A 21,691-nucleotide genomic window follows, 5' to 3' on the forward strand; every position below is an offset into this window, starting at 1 on the left:
ATACGTATCGTATCGCTGTATCGCGATACGCGTCCGTATCGCCCATCACTACTTCATCCTTTGCTTGTGTGGGGTGAATCATTAAATATAATATTTATAGAACTTCATGACAAGATTTACTGGAGAAATTTCAGTGAAAGAGCAGAGGTGGAACTTTATCTGACATTTATTTGTCCTCAATATACTCTTTCAAGAAGTTCTATATTAGGGCAAAATATTAGTGTTAGACTTTTCATTGTGCCTACTATGGAATAGTAATTTTCTCAGATAAGCTAGCTGAACCAGCCACTAAACTTACCTTTAAAATATACCTATGGTATTGATAACAGTAAGAGTGGGTTGCTGCACATTAACATTACTTTGCAATTTAAGTTGCGCAATATGGCAACAACGCTTGGTCAGTTTTGTGATCAAAATCTCACCTACAAACTAGTAAGTTTTTAAGCAAAAAAATGGGAGGCAAAGTTCACAAACTTTTCTGTAATCAAACATAGTAATTTAGAAATAAGAGATACAGGCTCCTTAGTAAAGTAACGTTCACTCTTTCACTGAAATATGAATAGGCATGCGTAGGCCAGGGTTGCCACCCGTCACGATTCTGTCAGGACAGTCCCATTTTGGTTCCTTATGTCGGTGTTTAAGCCTGTGTTAATGCGGGTGGAGGGGAGGCCATGACCCGATTTTCCCCAAACCTAAGGTGGCAACCCTGGCGTGGGCTACTGTAACCAATGATCAAAAAAACAATATGAAATCAAGCCAAAAAATAGTCTAGCTTATAAAAATCAAAGCTAGAGAATTGTTGGAGTCACTCTATAAGGTAGTTTGACATATAACACGACAAGCACAGAACTACCCTAGATATTAAAATCTAAATAAAAAAACTACAATGGTGAAAGTAGTATGAATTTAATAACAGAAACAACAATGTTTTACTTATATACAGCTAGCACTCCTGAAGAACTACAGATCGAGATGAGTGGAGTTTCTAGCGATTTGGAATCCACGGCTTGAACAGATCACCAACAACGACTCTCTCTGTAAAAAATCAAAACAGTTATCAGCAAACTAACACATACGTCTTTTTTTAAATATAGCATTAAAATTTAACATCCTACTATTTTTATAAGGGAAAAAAATTACTAGCGGGAGTAACACTACGGTTTTTAAAATGGGGAATGATGAAATTTAAATTACTTTTGAACCGTAAATTTGAAGCTTTTGGGGTTGTGACATTTTGTTCAAGGTTGAGAAGACTAAGATATCCTACATGTTAATACAAATCGTTTGAACAGTTTTTTATGAAAATAATATTTTTCCTTTATTTAATATAATCTATTACTGTAATTCTCTTTGTAAGAACTAGACTCAAAAACTATTTGCTTGATCGTTTTGATGTCCCCAAAGTCCTAAAACAACATCCGTTCAAATTCAATATGTACTGTATAGCCTAGTGTCCCGAAATGAGTACAAAAAAATTTAGGAATAGGCTTAATGGGTCCAAACAAACAATCCCATAAGAGAAGTCCTTGCCTTCCATCAGTGACCCCTCAAACTTTTCTGCCGGGTAGTGCGTTATTGTCCCCTTTGGAACTGGGGCGAAAAAAAAAAAAACAAAAAACAAATATGTTAGGCCTAGTCAGATTTTTTGGTGATCGACGATGAAAGTTTAGTGGGAACAGTCAAATTTGTTTCGAAGAAAGGTAATAGGCCTAAGTATAAATGGCCGGAAAAGGATGACGTGGATGAAGTGCCATTGAGTAAAATAGCATAATAATCTTATGAGCCTATCTTCGATCAATGAGGGTACCGGTAATGTATTTGAGTTTTGATAAAAACAAGAGCACGTTCATATAAATATATTAATTAGTGATAGACAAGTCTCGAAATTTCAGGAAATTTGTAATGGGTCAAAATTATAGAGGGGTTAAGTTTTTATATCTATTATTTAATTATCAGTAGGCCTATTCCTTACCTGGTTGGTGATAGTGGTAAACCTATCATGGTAAGGTAAATAGGCTGTTCTAGGCCTATCCTAGGGTTGAAGTAGGGATAACCTCACTTTTGGCAAAATCACTAAAGACACTATTGTTGAGATTCACAAGTCACAGTATAGCATCGTTGTGTACAAAACGAGTGATAAGCCGTTTCCGTGTAACCCCCATGCCTAATATACACCTTTGGGAAGTACGGTCAAAGTTGTTGTTTAGGCTAGGGTGGTGAACCGCGATCACGAATACAATATCACGTACGTAAGATGCATACACTTTGTCGCACACTAAGCTACACGTCACGGGTGGAAATTATACTTTTTGTTTAAACCAGCAACGATATTAAAGTTCCGCCGTATAATTTCACAGTCGGCGTAGGTAAATAACAACATAACCTGTACCACTAGTCGGCTGTCTTGGCGTTGTGTTGTGAATCGTGACAGCGCCAAGTTTGAACTCGTGACGTCATCGATCAGCTGGGAATAGAATCAGCTGATTCCCCATCCCTAGAGGATTAGGTAGGGGGAAGTAGGGGAGATCCCTTGTGGGCTAGGGATGCGACGACATTCTAATCCTGCGATTGCTAGAGTTAGGATAGGACGTGACTTAGAGTGATTACTGTAGTGATTTTTGCCATTAGCGTGATTTTAGCTGAGGGTTTTATTGGAGATCCCTGGAGAATACAGGTAATTCACCGTTTGCTTTAAATAGTGTTTACTATTGTTCAGAGTTATTACTTAGCAATTAACCCTCGTTTTATTCTTTTAGACATAAAACTCATGGTAGGGTCTTTGTCGGGTGTTAGAACTTGTATAAGTCCGCTTTAGCGTATGCTAAGGCTCCTGTGGGTGGCAATAAAGAGTTTTAGGGATAAAAATTTCGTTTAATATTGTGTTTACAATATATATTGAGGGTGACGGGGTTTTATAGAATATTTTGCCGGGATATTCAGTAGGTGTTGAACTGCTGCGGCAAAGCGGGCAAAGTTGAACCCGTCTCTGCAGGTCGTGCAAACACGAGGTCGGGTGGAGCACGCTAAGTATATTCAGCTAAGTAATTCTTAAGTGTTGAGGTTGACGAAAGTGCAACATTAAATTGTTTCAAAATTTCATTGAACAGGTTTTCATTATTTTAAAATTTAATTCAATTAGCTGTTCCCAGGTGTGAACGATGATGATGGTACAGTGGCGTTGTTGGTTACCGGTACTGAGTTCACACCTGATTCACACTACATTTTTGCGTAAATAAAAATTTGTACCTGTGCTAGGTTAAGTTAATCAAATAAATTATTTTTATCTGAACCCTGGAAACTTCCCAGCACGCCGACTAGAGTGATCCGCTGGCGAGAGTTGGTGACGTCTTTCCCACTATAACTGCGGAATAGCGTATATATTCCGAGCGGGAAAAACGGCACGTTACAAATTTTAAATCTTGTTCTACAAGAAAGATTTTTTTGATCAAGATTTTTTTGAGACGAGATCTATAAAAATTTAATTAAAAACGCTTGCACAAAGTCAATGCAATACTCGCAGTAATAAAGCGTGTTGGAGTTGCGTTTCCTTTACGAAATGGGATTAGGCCTAGTCATCAAGGGATAAATTATTTTTAGGTGAGGATGTTTTACCAACTCAGTATTTTTGTACACTAGACAATAATTGGCTACTTCAAAACCAAAATACAATAATATTAGCTCATACCTTTAGCAGGGAAGTCCTCTGGGTGAAGTTGGACGTAATGGCGGAGAATAGCATCTCGGTCAGCCCAGTATGCAGTTCTATAGGTTTGAATCCACCAACCAATGCCACCACCGATAAGCGTCACAGCAAGAGTTACTTGAGCACCTGTAAAAAATATTTTCAAATAACGTAAATTGTCACATTATATTATAGTCTACAATCACAATATGCTGTATTGTAAATCCAGCCCAAATATTAGATCTATGTTCTGTAAAAAAACTCAGACTTAGGCCAGCCACAGACAGAACCTGGTGAGGCGCGCCGTGACAGAGTATTTTGCCCCAGGGAGTCATGTATAACGGGAAATGCACGGGCGCTTATGGAGTGCCACACATAGGACCGGGCGAGGCAGGTCAAGTCAAAAAGACGCCCACATGCACCCGAGGGCAAAATGCAAAGCTACCCAAAATTATGCCCCGAGGCAAGTCGCTGCCGGGCAGACCGCTCTGCGCATCTGCCTTCCCCAATAAATAAGATCATTCATTGTTTCAGTTTCAACCGAAGTAGATCCGTATCACTTTACTTCTTGTTCCTAGGTGTTTGATCTCCCCCCCCTTTAGAAAGTCATTCCGTATATTTCAGCAATTTTCGGTGGTTTCCACACCTTAAAAATATGTTTTAAAGATAGGACTATTTTATTGTTTAGTCTATTAGGATCGTAGGACTGGCTTAACTTATGAAGGTTTAGAAGAAAATTCCAGAAATACCATTGTAGGCCTAAGTAAACAAACCATGGTAACTTAACTTAAATAGACCTAGGGCTAGGCTTATGCTACAGAGCTAGGGATGTATTTTAATGATAAGTTCTGGTAGGCCCATTCATTAAAAAATATCCTAGAAACAAATATAAAGGCTAAATTAGACGGATGTGTGTAGAGATACATTTGCCACAATGATAATGCTAGACCTGGCCCAAGTTTAAGCCCCGGTTCACACGAGCGACATACTAGCTGAGTAGGCTTTGACTAGGTAAGCCCGACTGGGTAGCGTACCACAGGATATTTAACACCGGTTCACACGAGCAACATGTCCACAGACTAGATGTTAATATTGATATCAAAACCACTCGGATCCATAGCTGGTGCACAAAGGGAAGAATGCGAGCTGCAGCGCGACTACCCGATCGCTCGTGTGAACGCTCCCATAAGACTATGTGTACTGCTACGCCGCTCGACTAGGTGACTGGGTAGCTGCCACGAGTGACTGGGAAGCGGGGCCCCGACTGGGTTTTGGGACAGTCGGCGTCCTCGTCCTACGCTCGTGTGAACGGCTCTATTTGATCCTGTGGTCTGCTACGCAGTCGGGTTTCCCTAGTCACAGCCTAGTCGGCTAGGTATGTCGCTCGAGTGAACCGGGCCTTAGGCCTAGTCTCAGGACAGACAAACTTACTTTCTATCTAAGTACTAAGATAACTAAAAATGAATTAAGTTAGCTTACCTGCATAAAGAGGTCTTCTTCTAGTATAATTTCTATAAACAGCTGATGTGAATCCTGCTAAAGCTAAGGTGACGGGTAGGTATTTATCCTGCAAAAATGTTGGTTCTGGAATATTTTCTGGATCAAGTAAAAATTTGGGATCATCCGGAGCAGATTGAACAACAGCCGGTTTACTCGACATTCCGATGAATTTATTTTGGAATATTAATTTATTTAAATGATAAAATGCTAAAACACTATCACTTCAGGGTCATACAAAACAATTTTCGATGGATTTGCGTGCGATCGCGATCGCCTTTTGTCTTTGTCGTTGTCCTCTCCACCTCTCCTCTCCCTCTGCAGTGTTGCCACACAGCTCCGGTAGGAATAGGAATCCCTCCTCACAAGCATAAAAATTCCGCTTTTCCCTCAAAAATCCGCGCACAATAATAAGTATAAAATACGTGCGTGGTGGCACAATACGTGCACTCTGTAAATTAACCTGAGTCTAATAATATAGTGCTACAAAACAAGATTTACATAATTTTTTTCATTTTCACCTTTAACGAAATGTAACACTCAAAATATGTTACAGGATGTTTACACTTGATGTGTGCTTTCAGTACCATTAGCATAATTTTGAACAGATACAAAGAAATATTCAGTGAAAAAAGATAATGTTAAATTTATTACACAATATTTAATATAGACGACACACTATTAATTGATTTTGCAGCATTCTTAACTTTTTTGTATTTTCATAATCCCCCACTGAGCTAAATATATTCCTTTCTATAAACCAAGTCAATGCTTTAGCTCACTGTGCTCCCCCTACTACACTGTCTTCTCGCACCTCTCTCTCACTCTCACCCTCTCTCCATCCCATACCTTCCTCTTCTCTTCTCTTCAAAAAACCAAAATAAACCATAAACATAAACCATTATTTTGTTTTACATTTAGGTTTCTTTTGTAACAAAGACAGTCTATTTCTATTTGGTTTAGGTCCGTAAGTTTGTTTAAATGGACTTAAGTTTGGTAATGTATGTGTTTTGTGTTTTAGAACGTCTTCTTAATACATAAATGTGGAGAAACGTCTAATACTCAGTAAGTAGCATAACCTAAAATTTTACAGTAGCCTACTACTTAAGTTGTTAGAATTGCAGTTTAATTAACTTAGACTCTTGATAAGTTATTAATACGAATTTGGAGGGTCAAGGAATACATTAAGTTATTACCGAACTTACTTAAAGTCTTCATACTTGACCGACACTGTTTGATAGATTGTCTCAATCTCATATGAGTTGTCAATAAAAACATAGGACTAAACTTAAGTATTTTTACACTATATACATTTTACAGTGGCATGGTGAATAGCCTATAGTTTATCCTTGACACAGTCCATCCAGAAATTCTGGCAGTGACGTAGCCAGGATTCCCAAATGGGGGGGGTCGAGTCACCAGGGGGTCTGGGGGGAAAATTTTTGGAAATATAGGCCCTAAAATGGCCTTTTTCAGCTCTCATGGCATTGAAAATAACCAACTCCTTTGACAATAATTTGGCTTAGTACGTCCAGGCATATTTTTAAATATGTTAATTGAGACATTTAAAGGCCTAGGTGGATATTTTTTGTTTCTTATTACTAATTGGCTACGTGTTTATAGCCAATTTCTGTGAAAATATTTAAAATTGTTATAGATTATTAATCTAAGTACTGTCGTGTAGAATTTAGATTGTTACTAACTCATAAATGCTGTAAAAGTTTCAATGACCTCTCAGACGCCTTAAGACGTAATTTTCTTAGTGATAGAATAAGTCAAAAATGAGATTAATTGAAGGTTTAGTTGGAACATAAGATATGCAACTCCCAAGGTGAAAGTTTTGTATTTTAGTACAATAACGATAGACCTAACATGAAATTATTACATTTTAAAGAATGAATTTTCTCTTTCCTTTAGCCGCCATCACATTCAAAACATCTTCTGCGGTGAATGGTACAGGATAATGAATAGCCATTAAGGCTAGTCCCGTCAGTCTCTCATTTCCCATCCTATTCCGTAAATAAGTCTTAATACGTTTCAACGCAGAAAATGACCTCTCAGCTTCACATGTTGACACAGGCAGTGATGCCAACACACATAGCAAGTACCTGATGTTTGGATAAAAGTTCTTATCACACGAGTCTATCACTGTCATAAGTTGAGTCGGCCGGTCTGACTTTTTGACTGAACTCCACTTTTGACACCACATGGAGTATTCAGCATTGAGTAATTCTTGTGAAACTCTGCTTTCATAATAAACATTCAAGTTTTCCAAAAAGTGGAGGTCTTGAAGGCTACAGTTTTTTGGGAGGATTACTTCAATTGAGGACAGGAACTTGCGGTTTTGATTGAATCTTTCCTCGATGTTGACAACAAGTCCGTCTATAGCTGGAATAAAAACTGCTCGTTTGAAGTAATCCTCTGGAGAGCTGTGGGGATGGTTGTCTCGTTTAGTTTGACTTTTAGTTTGTCTCGGAACTTCAATTTCACACTCCAGAACTAACTCAGACATCAATTTGGATCGCTCAAAAATCTTGTGAAACTGTTCTTCGTCTCCAGATCCAGCTCTAAGATCCTTCAGTCGGTTCAAAATGTCGTCACAATATTTAATTGCTGAAGCAAGCTCTTTAGTTGGACTTTGGAGGTAAAGAGAAAGTGGCAGAGTCAGGCCAAAAATGTATTCGCATACTAAAATAGAAACAAGAAAGCTTCCTTTCTCCATTGCAGCTAAGAGCGTTGAAGCGGTTACAGAAAAAGATCGGTTAAGTTCTGACAACTTTCTTAGGCTGGGGACTATTGCTGGAAACAGTTCTACAAATGAATTTACCGAATCTTGCCGCTCAACAAACCTTGTTTCACAAAGTTTTAGAAGCCTTGACTTTGTTGACTCAGGACAAAATATTTTGACGTTTTCTTTCAAAATATCTCCTGCTTGTGTGTTGTGCCTAAAAAAACTAACAGTCTCTTTTAAAACACCCAAACTGTTTGTGATTAGAGGAACATTGAGAGAGTCAGAAAGGACAAGATTTAAACGGTGACTTGAGCAATGAACATACATAGCTTTTGGAAAAAGCTTTGCGATTCTAGTTTGAACTCCACTTTTGCAACCACTCATTGTAGACGCTCCATCGTACCCTTGGCCGACCAGTTTGTTTTCTAAGTCAATACCAAGTTTTCTGCATGCCTCAATTATTTTTTGAGCAATACTTTCCGCACCTAAATCTACTAATGGAACAAATGTTACAAAATCCTCTCTCAGTGATGAATGTTCTTCATTTGTAACGTACCTTATGCAAATCGACAGTTGTTCTTGGCCAGAAACATCTAGAGTTTCATCCCCGATGATTGAAAAACACTCTGCAGAATTGACATTTGCTGCTAACTTTTCTTGTATTATCTGGCCACAAAGACCTATGATTTCATTTTGGATATCTGGGCTAAGGTAGGTTGCATTTTTAGGACATTTTATCACGTGGTCCTGGAGAGTTGAGTCGTAAGCTGCTCTATGTCTAATGAGAGCTCGAAATTTCCCATCTTTATTCTTTGGTTTTTCAAGAGTCAAGGGTCCACTGTCATTGTCACCTCTTAAGGGTAGCTCTTGTTCTCCACACAATATTATTGTCTCTATGATTGGTAGAATGGCAGCTCTGTTTTGCTCTTTTTCTTTTTTCCTCCTGTTATCAAGAATGATGGCTACATCTTCAATTCTCCCTTCTGCAACTTTCAGAAAATTGTCTGCAGAAATTGTAGCCAATTTGTGGTAGTTCCTGTTTGAATGGTGCTGGAACTTCTCAACAGCATCTTTCCATTTTTTGAATGGCTGTCCTACTAATGATGCCGTTCGAACAGATAAATCTCCCTTTCCCAAGCATTCTGAAGAAAAGAGAACACAAAATTTACAATAGGCTCCATCATTTAGTTTTGAATAAGCTAGCCAGTTCCATCGTTGCAGCCAGTTGTGTTGAAACTTTAGATGTTTTTTCTGTAGTTGTGTGGTAGGAAACTTAAATGTTGCATCTGGCACAAACAGTCCCTTAAGTATATTTAGTTTCTCTTCGTCACTAGTATTAACACATTTATTTGAAGAATGAAATATGCTGCTTGAAATGCTTCCAATGTCCACTTCAGAGCAACTTACTTGTAAATTTGAACAACTTTCTTGTGAAACAGGTCCAGGAAGATCAAGAATGGGTAAGGGTGTATTGTCAATTTTCCCCACTTTCGGTTCAACCTAAAAAGAAGGCTAATAACTATTAGTAGGATTATAAATAGGTAATAACAAATCTAGGTCTTTATTTAAAAAATCTAAACACAGCTCAACCGTTGACGTGAGTTGAGTGAATTTCAATATTGTTTACTTATATTACGTTTCAACTGACGCTAAATCACTAATTTGTTATTAAGTTAAAAATTGGTGATTATTGTTTTGATTGCAGAATGTAATTTGTATGTACAACTTGGAACACTGAAATGACATGATATGTATAATTTTAACCATCACATTTCCACAACTCAATATGAAAAATAAAAATCTAAAATACGCCAAAAACTACTTAACACGTTGAGTGCTGAAAATCTTTAAACAGGCGCTCGCCATGGCAGTGAGGCGTTGCCTCGGCGCGACACTGTATCAGCAAACGCAATTGGCATTCAAATATTTCAGTCTGACCAATCACAGAAGATCATTGGTGATTGTGCTCCGTTGCCCTGTGAGTGGACGTAGTTCACTGAAACACCCAAAGGTAGCAGCACTGCCTGGATCCGTAGCCACAGTACCAATGGTGTATCGTACCAAAAGCAATCCTATATCGTAGAATCTACCAGAATGGCTTGTAATTAATTCTTTTACAAGAATATTGTTGTGGCCTACTTGTAGCAGAATTAATGGTATAATATTTCTTTCAGTAAATATTACGTTATTTTCTTCGATATACACCACATTACTTTCAAGTTACGTTGTTCGAGCTGTTATACTACAAAACATAACCTAGCTTAACTCCTGATTTTACTGGAAGAAATTAACAATTAATTGTAACAAAGTACACAGTGAACTTACCTCAGATACGTTTGTATCATCATTTGATTTCCTTTTCTTACGTGTTACGAACTTATCCATAACTATTACCCAATATAAAACATAACAAACCACTGTACCGGACGGTGAGATACGATTCAGAGGGAGAGCGGCGTTGCCAAACTTCACCGAATAGCGTAGTGTTGCCAGATTTTGCTTCTCATACGAAACCATAGATTAAAGTTACCGTACTTAGTTGCTGTATTTAGGCTATATTTATATCTGAGCCTGATTAATCAGTTGGCTTACTAATCTGTGCCTTAAAAATAAGAAATAGGGAGTAGTATAATATATAATTTTACATTTAAGTTAGTAAAAAATATATATATATGGCCGGAAGGGGGGGGTCCGGACCCCCCCCCCTGGCTACGTCACTGATTCTGGTCAATAACGTCGCAGCAGGTTTTAAGGTATTGTATTTCAGGCTAAAGTCGTGTTTACTCCAGAGTTAATAACATTTGTTGATAACTTTGAGATAAATGCACCTGAATTATCAATAACATTTTGTGTTATTAACACAAATCCCGTGTTCATAACAAATATTTTGTTACCCACCAAGAGTTGATAACATTCTTTGAAGAACATTCTTCTTACACACCATAGGTTAATACCTACTGCGTAGTTAGTGCATATTTTATTTAGGGTCTGACCATGTGCCTTATAGTAATTTCAAAGGTATTTTTTACGGGAAATTCCTTCCTGGTTAGTTTGAAAGGATTTCGGACAAATGCGTAGTATGACAACAGTTTGACTGGAGTCAGCTAACTTAAAGCTATGTTAGGGTAGTTGCCCAAGTGAGCTAACCAATCTTACAACCTGCTTAGTGTTAAGTTTTCTGATTAATATATAATAGCCTAATAGAGTTTCTTTTTAGCATGGGTTTATGAGGTGACGGACCTTAGGAGTTAAGCCTAGTGAGCCAAAATGTTAATTTGAACCATTGATCAATGATACATTACAGTCGGGACCACGTAAGTTTGCAGTTGAGGGAGGAGCCTATTAACCACATGGTTTTGAATGAACCAATGAGAACCGTGCGGTGTTGCCAAATATAATAATACCAGCTGAGTTGAAAATTTTGCTTAGTATTTTAATTAGTGTTGTCAACAGGCGATGTGGCAACATTGCACTAGCCTTGTTTTGTGATTGGCTGCCCCCAACTGCAAACTTACGTGGTCCTGACAATAGAGCGTTTTCCGTCCCTCAGTAAAGAGCCGTCTCATCAGAACTGAGATAAACAGTTTACTGTAGGTACATAACTTAACACATGACATAACATAACTACCTATTCATTGAAACCTGTACTAAAGAAAAGATAGGAGGTGATGTTTGAAGATGAAATTCTTAAATATAGCCTACATAGATTAATAGTCAGCATAGTAAGCATGTCAAAATGAAGGCTATGTCGTAAATAAAGAAATATGAAAGCTAAAGAATACATGCGGTAGGCCTAGTTACTTTTGAGATGTTGTTATTTAGACTTATTTAAAATGAATAATCTGACTACATCACCGGGGTTATTTATCGTAGAAAGCACAGCCTTAGTAGGTACAGGTACAGGCATAGACAAATAGAATAAATAGAGACCGTCAGCTGTGCTGCGTTTAGCATAAGTTCTGGCGTCAACCGCTAGGATCGCCGTGTAGCTACGGCGCACACCGCTGCAGCATCTGCTGGTAGTATATGGCGAGAAGCCGACGACAACAGCGAATCGATAAACAAACGGCACATCGCAGAACCTTCCTTTGACAGTCTATAATTATTCTATTTGTTTATGGTACCGGTATGTTAATCGTCATGGATGAATTAAAAACAAATCACTTGAATTTGAGAAGTAAATATTTGTTTGTTTTGATTAATTTGATTCACATAATTCAGCTGATTGAATAACGTTTAAATAAACATTTCAAGTCAAAATTACCTGCAGGATGGTATAATAGATTGTTTTTACAAATACCTAATAAAACATGAATGATTTGTATATTTTTCCGGTGTAGTGAGTAAAAAAAGCTTTAAAATGACACTTCATTTGCGGAAATTGGTGAAGAAATAAGGAAGTTTTGGCGTACCGACCAAAAAAGTACTTGAGAGATTATTTTATATTGATAGATTTTAGGACTCTGCACGTAACTTCACTTTTATTTTAGTTATTTTATACATTACTAGCTGTAACCCGCGGGCTTTGCCCCGTTTAACTTCTTAATTTTCAAGATTATCTCGTTCGCATGGCTCAATCACGTCCTGGTTGAAGTTTGTTCGCTACGCTCACTCACCTTTAGGTTGGAGCTCGTTCGCTACGCTCACTCACCTTTAGGTTGGAGCTCGTTCGCTACGCTCACTCACCTTTAGGTTGGAGCTCGTTCGCTGCGCTCACTTGCCTTCAGGTTAGCTCGTTCGCTACGCTAACTCGCCTCCAGGTTGAAGTTCGTTCGCTACGCTCACTCACCTTTTGGTTGCAAATTAGCTGTTGTCATAAATGTAAAAGAAATAATAGTGCTGCACCCTGTTGGTAATCCTTGTAACTTTAATGCTATTGAACATCATAGAACAGAACCAACTTGTTTAATTGAAACAGCTGTTAAGATTCAATAATTCCATTTCTCATAAGGTTAACATGGGAAACTCCAGAGCCACTGGGGCGGAGCCCAAAAGGATTTTTGAAATAAGAATATGCCTATATGTTAATCGGGAATGTGAGCTATCATCATGCCAAATTTCAGCCCAATCCGACCAGTATTTTTCGAGTTTACTTTTCCCATACACACATACACACATACAGCAACCACCTCTTTTTTATAATAGTACTAGCTGACCCGGCGAACTTCGTATCGCCTAAGTTATAGGTTTCCCCTAAGACAGACCGATGGAAAGAAAGTACCGTTACGTTTAATTTTCAAGAGGATCTCGTTCGCATCGCTCAATCACGTCCTGGTTGAAGTTCGTTCGCTACGCTCACTCACCTTTGGGTTGGAGCTCGTTCGCTACGCTCACTCACCTTTAGGTTGGAGCTCGTTCGCTACGCTCACTCACCTTTAGGTTGGAGCTCGTTCGCTGCGCTCACTTGCCTTCAGGTTAGCTCGTTCGCTACGCTAACTCGCCTCCAGGTTGAAGTTCGTTCGCTACGCTCACTCACCTTTTGGTTGCAAATTAGCTGTTGTCATAAATGTAAAAGAAATAATAGTGCTGCACCCTGTTGGTAATCCTTGTAACTTTAATGCTATTGAACATCATAGAACAGAACCAACTTGTTTAATTGAAACAGCTGTTAAGATTCAATAATTCCATTTCTCATAAGGTTAACATGGGAAACTCCAGAGCCACTGGGGCGGAGCCCAAAAGGATTTTTGAAATAAGAATATGCCTATATGTTAATCGGGAATGTGAGCTATCATCATGCCAAATTTCAGCCCAATCCGACCAGTATTTTTCGAGTTTACTTTTCCCATACACACATACACACATACAGCAACCACCTCTTTTTTATAATAGTACTAGCTGACCCGGCGAACTTCGTATCGCCTAAGTTATAGGTTTCCCCTAAGACAGACCGATGGAAAGAAAGTACCGTTACGTTTAATTTTCAAGAGGATCTCGTTCGCATCGCTCAATCACGTCCTGGTTGAAGTTCGTTCGCTACGCTCACTCACCTTTGGGTTGGAGCTCGTTCGCTACGCTCACTCACCTTTAGGTTGGAGCTCGTTCGCTACGCTCACTCACCTTTAGGTTGGAGCTCGTTCGCTGCGCTCACTTGCCTTCAGGTTAGCTCGTTCGCTACGCTAACTCGCCTCCAGGTTGAAGTTCGTTCGCTACGCTCACTCACCTTTTGGTTGCAAATTAGCTGTTGTCATAAATGTAAAAGAAATAATAGTGCTGCACCCTGTTGGTAATCCTTGTAACTTTAATGCTATTGAACATCATAGAACAGAACCAACTTGTTTAATTGAAACAGCTGTTAAGATTCAATAATTCCATTTCTCATAAGGTTAACATGGGAAACTCCAGAGCCACTGGGGCGGAGCCCAAAAGGATTTTTGAAATAAGAATATGCCTATATGTTAATCGGGAATGTGAGCTATCATCATGCCAAATTTCAGCCCAATCCGACCAGTATTTTTCGAGTTTACTTTTCCCATACATACATACACACATACAGCAACCACCTCTTTTTTATAATAGTACTAGCTGACCCGGCGAACTTCGTATCGCCTAAGTTATAGGTTTCCCCTAAGACAGACCGATGGAAAGAAAGTACCGTTACGTTTAATTTTCAAGAGGATCTCGTTCGCATCGCTCAATCACGTCCTGGTTGAAGTTCGTTCGCTACGCTCACTCACCTTTGGGTTGGAGCTCGTTCGCTACGCTCACTCACCTTTAGGTTGGAGCTCGTTCGCTGCGCTCACTTGCCTTCAGGTTAGCTCGTTCGCTACGCTAACTCGCCTCCAGGTTGAAGTTTGTTCGCTACGCTCACTCACCTTTTGGTTGCAAATTAGCTGTTGTCATAAATGTAAAAGAAATAATAGTGCTGCACCCTGTTGGTAATCCTTGTAACTTTAATGCTATTGAACATCATAGAACAGAACCAACTTGTTTAATTGAAACAGCTGTTAAGATTCATTAATTCCATTTCTCATAAGGTTAACATGGGAAACTCCAGAGCCACTGGGGCGGAGCCCTTTTAAGAATTTCGAAACGGGAAATAGTTTACGTCCGATTCGCATACCTACAGAATTTACACACCAAATTTCATAACGATCGGTGAAGTCGTTCCGGAGGAGTTTGCAGACAAACACTGTGACACGAGAATTTTATATATTAGATAGATAAGACTGGGACGGTGGCGTCACCCTGTAATCCAGCTACTAGGAGGTCACGAATTGTGGATATTTATAGGTACTGTGGATGCAATACTCCCTGGTGTGTATTAATGTCCGCACTAGTGAGTACTACGACTATCCGCAGTACTATCCTGATAATTAGACTGATTCGTTAATTAGAAGGGGAAAATGTGGTTCGGATTCTACTATAAACTGTAGGCTAGGTCCCTTAGTTGCCATTGGGTGTATGGGCTATTTATTAATAGCTGTGTCGAAGGAGCGTGTCAGCCTTAGTTATTAACAAGACTACAAGATCGCACCATCCTACACTCTTCTTTCACTCGTATTTGGATTAAAATACTCACATAGGTGCATCTTAAACCTTATAACCCCATCTTAAATAATTGTTATGTCTTGGTCTTTAAACTTGATCATTTTTATATTATGGAATTTAATTTTAAGATATATTTACTCAATACTAATTATGTTATCCTATCTGTTTTGATCCAAGAACCTTAAAGTGAAATACCAGCTTTAATTTGAGTTAAATATTGATTATTAAGACGTAGCCTACCTTTTATTATTCGGACGTACCTAAAGCATGCTGCTGAATCACAAACAACCCAAATGGTTCCAAAAATGAAGAATTGTCGATTTCTACGGGTTTCGCCTGGTACATTTTAATTTTAAATAAAATCTGTATGACTTGCTCATGGGTCCAGCCAACAGGGTACAGTAAACTACTTGAATGCCTATTTAATGTTTAAAATTACTCTTATAATGTACTAGTGTAGGCCTACTTGAATTCTGATGACCATAATTTTACATCAAACTTAGACAAGAATACCTAGCCATCCAGTAGTTGTAAAAATCTGCTTGATATGTTTTAATGGGTTTTTAAGGATGGGTCAATGATAGACTGCAGTGAACCTTTAAATAATAATTACAGTAGAATCTCAGAAAATTGTTATTTTGCCTCTAAACAAATACTGGTATAGTTTGGAAATATAATTTGATCCTTCAAAAGGTAGTACCGGTATGTTAAGAAGGGGTTTATTTATGTGTTAATTGGGTCAACACTGAAGATCCCTAATGAGTTTCCTAAAAGCATTGAAGATGTGGTATCCCACGACACGAGATAGAGCTTAAAACGTGACAAACTTGTGATGCTAATACTCAGTTTTTAAAACAAGAAAAGTTATAACCTTATACAAAATTTGAATGAAAGTTACTGCAATGAATAGGAAAATAGCATCGAGTGCAAATTTCAATAAGAACAATTGAGGCAAGGTCAGCTAATTTTAGTCACAAAATTTAATCTGACACCCTCTGAACTTGTATTTCAAATTAACTAGGACTAGTGTACCTGTTGCTTGAATTCGAGCAATTGCGAAGCATGCAACTCAAAGATTACGGAAATACTCACGATCTACACAACAGTTAGATAAAATCAAAATCTTTTGTAAATATCTTATTTTTTTCAAAAAGCTGATCTAGTTTTTTTAGTGTTTTTAGTGTAAAAAAAACAATATTTTTATTTATTTTACTTGGTTGTGTTCTATGACTTTTTCTATGTTTCCATTGTTTGCAAATCGGTTATTTCAATGATTGCTCAAAAAATTTAGCACAGTGTTAATTCAGTTTTGTTTTTAGCCTATATCAAATTAGTTAGGATTTATCGCTATTTTCCATTGTAATAATTACACCAACCCAAGTTTCGTCTACAGATGCAATATGCCAAAGAATATCACCTACGCACAATCTCCAAGAAGTGGTAAAAAAAGGCAGAAACCAACCCATACAATAGATACCTATAAGTTAACTCCATAAGAAATAATTTTAAAAGTTACTGTGATATTAGGATTTTCCACTCATTTGGTAATAGAACATTATATTGCAAAACATGACACGATGCAGAAGAAAATCAATTTTAAAATCAGAAAAATCCATTGCATATACTGTACTTCATTTTGACAAATTCAATAAATCATAATTTAAATATTAACAGCTGTTGCATTAAAAAGTAGTGTAGAATTATGCATATGGTCGTAATGTAAACAAATCTGAAGAGGCAACTTTAAAGGCTTCTGGGGCAGAGCCCCAAGGGAGTTTACCTCTTTCCTCTTTTGATGGCTCATCTACAGACCAAGACCGAAGACCTTTCTTTAGAGACCCCTACCAAGTTTCTACGCCCACCCGTTCTCTAAAATTAGCTGTGACAAAAACCCCGTTTTCCTCCATAAGAATAACATGGGATGGGAATTTAAAGGCCACGGAGGCAGAGCCCCAAGGGAATTCACCATGTTTCTCTTTTGATGGCTCATCTACAGACCAAGACCTTTCTTTAGACACCTCTACCGAGTTTCTACGCCCAGCCGTTCTCTCAAAATAGCTGTGACAAAGAAAAACAGTTTCAAATTAGTATATAGATACTAGACTAGCAAGATACTGTGGCCTATCTAACAAGACCTTACACAAATAATAGACAAAATATGCACGGAAATCATTTGCAAAGGTAACACTAGAACTTACACAGCTTGTATCCTCCCATGAACAATCCTCTAAAGGCTTCGATGCCACAAGGATATACAGTGTAAATGTAGTTCATGAAACAAATATGTTGTTTTTAAAGAAATTTTGTGGGCAGTGGCAGCGATAAGAGCCCACGGGCCCCCTCGCAAGTTTGTTCACCGGGCTCCCCTCTCCTAATATTCTTTTAAAACATTAACTTATCACACGTATTACCACCTAAACTTGCACTTTAGCTTGGCATGGCATCTCCCAAGGCGTTCTCATCGTCTTCCATGATCGTGGCAAAATAGTGAATACTTCCCGTAGTACAGTACTTCAGGGAGCGACCTGGCGTAGTAGTTAGAGCGTGGGACTTCAGTCCCTGAGGTCCCGGGTTCGATCCCCGCCAAGTCACCAATGGATTTTATCTAAGTGATAATGCCGCAACCCCTAGGTCTAGCCTGAAGTAATGTGAAAAACAATCCCAGGCTCGTGCCTAGCGTCCTAGGACAAAAAAAAAGCTACTCTTGGTGATGGGCAAATAATTTTTTCCGCAATCCCGGTAAAATCCTAGATATATCACTTGCAGAAAAAGAAACCTCATTATCGTCACCCATTGAAACATTTTCATCGTCACCCGCGAGGAAATGTTCTCGTTGATATTCGCGATCGCGCCAAAAGCAAAGGCCTAATTCTTAAATTTTTTTAGGATGATCCTCGCGGAGATACAAGTTTTTACTTTTAATTGGACATTATTTTATTGAGTACTGAGAAAATCGGCTCAAGCTTGATTTTCTGACTTTGTGCTTGATCTCTCAAGCTTGTAGGCCAGGCTCTGCTTGGCTCGAAAATCGACATTATTTAAAAAAAAAAAAACAGTTTCCAAAGCAAACCAATTTTGGACCGTTCCGATTTGGCCCGAGGCCCATAGGTAGGCCTAACTAACATTTTTTACCTGACTCGTAAGTAAACAAATCTAAAGTGTAGCCTAATAGTAAGAAATGAAATGAAATGAAAATCCTTCTTTAGCATCAATGAAAGAATAGAATTACTTATTAGTTAGTGTCTTAGCCACCTAAGACGATTTGATCGTAAACAAATTGTCAAGTTCATTTAGTTGAATCAGCATAGAGGGCCCTCTCTGGTGTGACTCGTCGGGGGGCTAGGGGGATTAACATTAATGTTTTATCCTCCTAGGCCGGGGGCCACATTGGTTCTAAATACGGTCCTTAAAGCCCCTTCACACAGTCCACGAGGACAGTTGATGAAACCTGCATGACTGATGACAATTCTTTTACTTAGGTTGGTAGAGAATTTATATTGATCGATCGGTCAAGTAATAGTGTCAGTTTAGCTGTTGTAAACTACTTGTCCTAGTGCTCTTACTGGTTTTAACAAATTTTTCTCATAAAAAAGTATGTTAATTCTCATACAAATATTGTTATGATAGGGGGCCTGTGTGGCTGAGCCTGTCGCACAATGGCAGGCCCGTGTCCGGGTAAAATTTCCCAAAAGATGCCGGTCAAGGCTCACGGGCCCTCCAGCAACGCTTACGAAGGCTATTGCCGCCACTAGCAGGGAGAGTATAAATGTTTGTATTGCTTTACTTTTATCCATTACTTTACAAACTGAATTGATCTATTCATTCAAGGAGAAATTATAAAAAAGTTATGCACATTAAAAAAAAATAATTAGGGGGAAGGTCTCTCCCAAACCAGAAATGATGAAATAGCCATAAACGAACAAACACAATACCAGATGGGATTGGAGAAAAGAAAGTACTTTTCTCCCTGCGTCCTTTCTGAGACTGGTGTTCTATCTGCCCGCATCAAAATTTAATCATGACAATGATCTGTATTAATGTCCTAGGTCATCTCCCGCTATTGTGGATAAATCCTTAACATCTCCTGCGATTGCGGCAAAACTGTGAGCATCTCGCGTACTTGCGGTAATACCTTTACATTCCCCTGTGGTCACGAAGACCATCGCCTCTCATGAGCGGCAATATCTTGACATTTATTTCCCTTTAATCGTAAAGACATCATTCCTATCCACTGATCGTCGCAATATCTTTACTATCCTCCACGGTTGCAAAGAAAACTTGATCCTATCCCAAGATCGCAACAAAATTAAGATCATTTTCCTCAATCGCATAGATATTACCATGTTGTTGTGACAAACAAAAATTAACCATGAATAGCCAAAATTGTGTTGCAAGTTCTAATAGAATGCATGTATAAAAAAAAAAACTAATTCTACCTAATTATAGAAAAACTACCTATATCAATAACTTAATTAATGGCAACATGTTCTATTAAAATACAAGTGGTGAAATGCACCGCTGTCTCCTCTTCTGGGCACCCCTGGGCTTACATAAAGCTTTCAAAATAGCTTAACTTACCACGTTACCTTAAATAAATAATAAAACTCTTCATCAATTCTGCTTGCAGGCAGTGTTTTGTAAAGTGCAGTTGACTCTTGATAATACTTGGTAACTTCTTTTTGGTGTAGTCTGGAGTCACTTATAATGTCACCAGTAGGCAGTCTGGATATGTCAACCATGACAGTGTAGCCTACAGTGGTACTCCAAAGTAATCCATAAAAAAATAATCCAGGTGTCATCAACATGGAATTTATTGGTACAGTGGTAGTCGAATATTCAACTTTTATGTTATGTCTAAAATGTTTGAGTGCGGCGTATTTGGGCCTAATGTTTTACGATATAATATTTTAACATATTACCTTTGCTTGTCTAAATCCATAGTTTAACATTTTGGCTGGGCTTTAAAACAGTAACTCAGACAAAAAGCTTCAGAGATAATATTGATTAAAGGCATATACTTAGCAACCATTAAAATCCCTTATATTCTGGGATCCCCAATAGTCAAATTATTAGCGTACATTTTTAATAATGAGGCCTACAATATTTTAATACTTGCCTATTGCCTACTATTGAGGTATCCCTAGAGAAACCATATTAGCTTTTGCATATTGAAAATACACTAGCCTAGGCCTTTGTATCTACATTAAATGTATGTAGCCTAACTGTCTGAATACTTCTTTTAGTAACACAGGCTACCAAATACTTTTTCCTAAAGTTAGCCTACCTGACAAAGCGAGCACTGATTAGACTATAGGAGGCAAATTAGCTAATTGCTGCAACTACTTACTTTTGCCGCACTCCAGTATTCCAACGAAACAATACAAAACAGTGTGCTTTTATTATGCAGGTAATACGAGTACGCTTGAAAATAAGTTGTTACCGGTACCTAACTCTTAAAAATACCACGTTTATGATCAGCTGGTGAAAATAAGTTGGCAACTCTTAAAAAAGCCACGATTATAATCAGCTGGTGCAGCGTTTCCTAGCCATTGACTATTGATACTACGACCTAACCTGTTGTTTTATGTTAACATTCTCAAATCAAATCAAATTAGGTACTTTTATTCTAAAAATTAAACAGTACGGTACAATAATAGAACAATACGTTACATGGAATTATTCCCCCGGATAGACTGTTGATCTGTGATCGGGGGAAGAGTTCTTGTAAACCATTGTTAGGCAATATACATTGGTTTTCTATATTTGTTCAATGTTTGGAACACCCTAAAACGCGATTGATTGAAAAACTAATTATTTATATGTTTTATAGTACGGTAACTGTAGGAGAAATATAATATTTAATGCAAGCGTTGCTGCGATCGAGAAAGATTCCACACTTGCCTGCAACTCGTGCGTAAACATTTCTCTCATATGCAGCAAAGTGCCACTTCGCCCACAAGTTACACTAATAGCTATAAGCATTGACTATTGGATACAGAAGTTGTTGTATTAATAGTCAAAGCTATAAGTTACAGTAGGCCCTAAAATACAATTGATCCAAACTAATTTGGGACTCAAGTAACTTGAGGATTAATGAATGTCTGGTAATTTTAAAAACAGGAAACTACCCTGCCATGTAAAATAACTGATTAATTATAAATATTATGGTTGAGTTGTTTAAAGTTTGTGTTCCTTAAATGAATTTTAGGCGTAGGTTAGACCTATATAGATAAAGACCAAGCTGTGTTAGTTTTTGTGTTTTTGGCCAGGCTTCAGATTGAACATATTAA

The 21,691-nt window shown here is 38.1% G+C and overlaps 2 protein-coding genes across 3 annotated transcripts in view; one reads left to right on the forward strand and one right to left on the reverse strand.

Annotated features, from left to right (window-relative positions):
* Positions 1-890: 890 nt before the first annotated feature.
* On the reverse strand, positions 891-5,484 carry LOC128987537 (NADH dehydrogenase [ubiquinone] 1 subunit C2-like). Its single transcript, XM_054408435.1, has 3 exons — positions 5,162-5,484; positions 3,686-3,829; positions 891-1,035 (listed from the first exon to the last, which is right to left on the reverse strand). The coding sequence occupies exons 1-3, from the start codon at positions 5,340-5,342 to the stop codon at positions 986-988; spliced, it is 375 nt and encodes a 124-aa protein (XP_054264410.1). The 5' UTR covers positions 5,343-5,484; the 3' UTR covers positions 891-985.
* Positions 5,485-6,135: 651 nt separating this feature from the next.
* The window catches only part of LOC128987531 (interference hedgehog-like), a 115,262-nt gene continuing 99,706 nt past the window's right edge, over positions 6,136-21,691 (forward strand). The window contains exon 1 of one of the 2 annotated variants that reach the window (XM_054408420.1): positions 6,136-6,244. The gene's annotated coding sequence lies outside the window, so the exon portion shown is untranslated. Of the gene's footprint in view, positions 6,245-10,647; positions 10,664-21,691 lie in introns of those variants that run through there. The other variant, XM_054408424.1, reaches the window with a different exon arrangement.

This window comes from Macrosteles quadrilineatus, unplaced genomic scaffold (genome assembly GCF_028750875.1).
Source record: "Macrosteles quadrilineatus isolate MER2022 unplaced genomic scaffold, UCM_ALF_1.0 Scaffold_2__2_contigs__length_208266976, whole genome shotgun sequence".
NCBI lineage: Eukaryota > Metazoa > Arthropoda > Insecta > Hemiptera > Cicadellidae > Macrosteles > Macrosteles quadrilineatus.

Coding starts and splice junctions, on each gene's coding strand:
- LOC128987537 (XM_054408435.1), bottom strand. CDS start 5,342: ATGTCGAGTAAACCGGCTGTTGTTCAATCTGCTCCGGATGATCCCAAA. Junction 3,830..5,161: donor AAGAAGACCTCTTTATGCAG/GTAAGCTAACTT, acceptor TATTTTTTACAG/GTGCTCAAGTAACTCTTGCT. Junction 1,036..3,685: donor AGAGGACTTCCCTGCTAAAG/GTATGAGCTAAT, acceptor GATTTTTTACAG/AGAGAGTCGTTGTTGGTGAT.